Source organism: Corvus brachyrhynchos, unplaced genomic scaffold (genome assembly GCF_000691975.1).
Source record: "Corvus brachyrhynchos isolate BGI_N302 unplaced genomic scaffold, ASM69197v1 scaffold220, whole genome shotgun sequence".
In the NCBI taxonomy this organism is placed as follows: domain Eukaryota; kingdom Metazoa; phylum Chordata; class Aves; order Passeriformes; family Corvidae; genus Corvus; species Corvus brachyrhynchos.
Window position 1 is genome coordinate 1003964 of NW_008236209.1, and position 2145 is coordinate 1006108.

Below are 2145 nucleotides of genomic sequence, written 5' to 3' on the forward strand. Positions count from 1 at the left end.
GCCCTGGCTCCCCCCCCCCCGCCCCGCCTCCCCGGCGCTGCTGCTCCCGAGGGCCCCTTGCTCGCCGGTGCTGCTACCGGTGCTCCTGCTGCTGGACCCCGCTCCGGGCAGGACGCGGCTCTGCCGGCCTGTTGTATCCCAGCTGCTGGGAAAGCTCTGCCCAAGGTCCGGGAGGCAGCCAGAGATTCACTCAGACTCTTGGTTTTGCCATCACCGTGCTTGTGCTGGAAGCACAGATGGGAATCCCCGGTGGGTGCTTGAGGGTGAATACTGACCTGGGATGAGGCTGAGTCAGGGGAGATTTAGATTAGATATCAGGAAAAGGTTTTACGCCCAGAGAGAGGGTGGTGGAGCTCCCCAGGGAAGTGGTCACAGCACCTGGCCTGTCTGAGTTCAAGAAGCGTTTGGACAACGCCCTCGGGCACATAGTCAGATTCTTGGGGTGTCCTGCATAGGGCCAGCAGTGGGACTCGGTGGGGGTTATGGGAGGTGGAGGAGAAGAGTTAGGTGCAGGAGTGGGGCTGGCATGGGAACTGAGGGGCCACTGGACTGTGCTGGGAAGAGAACAGTAAGGGGCTGGATGGATGTTGCACAAGCTGATCCCTCATTCCTTGGGAATGCTGTGGTGCCTCCTGGCCTGTCATCATCCTGGGCAGCCTGCTCCATGAGAATGCACAACAGGAGGCATGGCAAAGCCACCATCTCCGTGGGGCTCCGTCCCCAAGGGCAGGCCAGCAGCCACGCTCTGGGGCTCTCTGTACCCACAGAGCTCCAAAACCACTGTGGCTTGCTTTGCACTTCCTCTGTCACTGAAAACAAGCAGGGTGCCAGCTGTGTCCCTGTCACCATGTCTCATCTTCAGAGCCACCTGGGGGGCCTTGCCTCGGTGCTGCCAGCCTGTGCTGGCCCACAGCAGTGTCGTGACTCTCACCACACCAACCAAGGCTCTCTGAGATGGGTACAGTGCTGCCCAGCTGCTTGTAAGAGCCAGCCAGGGCTGCCTGGGGAAGGCTGCTTCATCCGGCTGCTCGGGCTGGAGATGGAGCCCAGCCTGCTGAGAAGGTCTGGCAGGGCACTGGGAGCCAGCTGGGACTACTCTTCAAGCCAGACCTTTGGGATGAAACGATTTTCCTGTTAGAGTTTGCAAAGAGTCGTGAGTGCTGGCCTGGTCTGTCGAGAGAATTTATCCTAAACCCTCACTCCTTTTGGGTTTGATACACAGCAATTTGTGCTGTCCTGATAAGCACTCGTAAATAACGATGTCCTGTTGGTCCCAGAGCCAGCTGGTCCCCGAGCAGGAGCCAAGCTGATTGCCTCTGGCCATGCACACCCACCCCATGACTGTGTGGAGGGGCTGGGGGTCCCCCTGTCCTTGCAGCGGGGAGCAGCACGGCAGAAAGTCACACCTGTGCCCACACGTGAGGGCCCCACGGAGAAGGGGCTGCGGAAGCTCTCCCTTATCTGCCTGTGCCACACACAGCTTCACCCTGTGCTCCCCTTCCTGCTGTCCCCACCAAGGAGGAAGCGTGGAAGCCTTCTTCTGCTCAAGATGAGAGATCAAAGACACTATCACAGTTTCTTTTGCCTCTGCTTAGAGGAAGAGGTTCTTGCCAGTTGGGAAAACAGAACCCAAGGGTGATTAACACCTTCCTGTAGCTGCAGCTCCCAGCAGAGCCACTGCTTTGTACCCTGGATGCTGCACCTCTTCCAGCAGCTGTTTCAGCCCTCGCTGGGGCTGTTGTTGCCTCTCTGCCCCACATGATTCATCCTGAGTGCTGGAGCAGAGGAGCAGCCACTGGGCATCCCCATGGTCCTGGTGTGACCAGCCAGGGACTGCCCACAGCACTGCTGGACAGTTGCCCAAATCAGCTGGGCTGCACTCAGCAGGAGCAGGGCCTGGCCAGCACGAGGCAAGGGGCGGCTGGAGCTGCTGGGAGTGGGGGGCAGCGGGCAGGCTGGCGGGGTGACAGCTCCTGTGTCCCCACAGGTGCATGGAGGCCCTGCTGGTGTACTGCTGGTCAGGTAGGGAGGAGGAGCCCTACGTCACCATCACCCGCAAGCGGCGGCTGCGGAAGGGCTATGAGGTGGAGATGGAGCAGGAGGTGGGCCACTCGGAGCGCCGGCTGGCCACGCACCGCAATGCCT

At 60.6% G+C, this 2145-nt stretch overlaps 2 protein-coding genes across 2 annotated transcripts in view; both read left to right on the plus strand.

Moving 5' to 3' along the window:
- The window catches only part of NOX1 (NADPH oxidase 1), a 19918-nt gene that overhangs the window by 8733 nt on the left and 9040 nt on the right, over positions 1 to 2145 (plus strand). The gene's annotated exons all lie outside the window — the stretch shown is intronic.
- XKRX (XK related, X-linked) overlaps positions 24 to 2145 on the plus strand; it is a 5423-nt gene continuing 3301 nt past the window's right edge. The window contains exon 1 of the mRNA XM_017742296.1: positions 24 to 2130. Coding sequence (XP_017597785.1) covers positions 1992 to 2130 — 139 coding nt within the window. The 5' untranslated portion in view covers positions 24 to 1991. The remainder of the gene's footprint in view (positions 2131 to 2145) is intronic.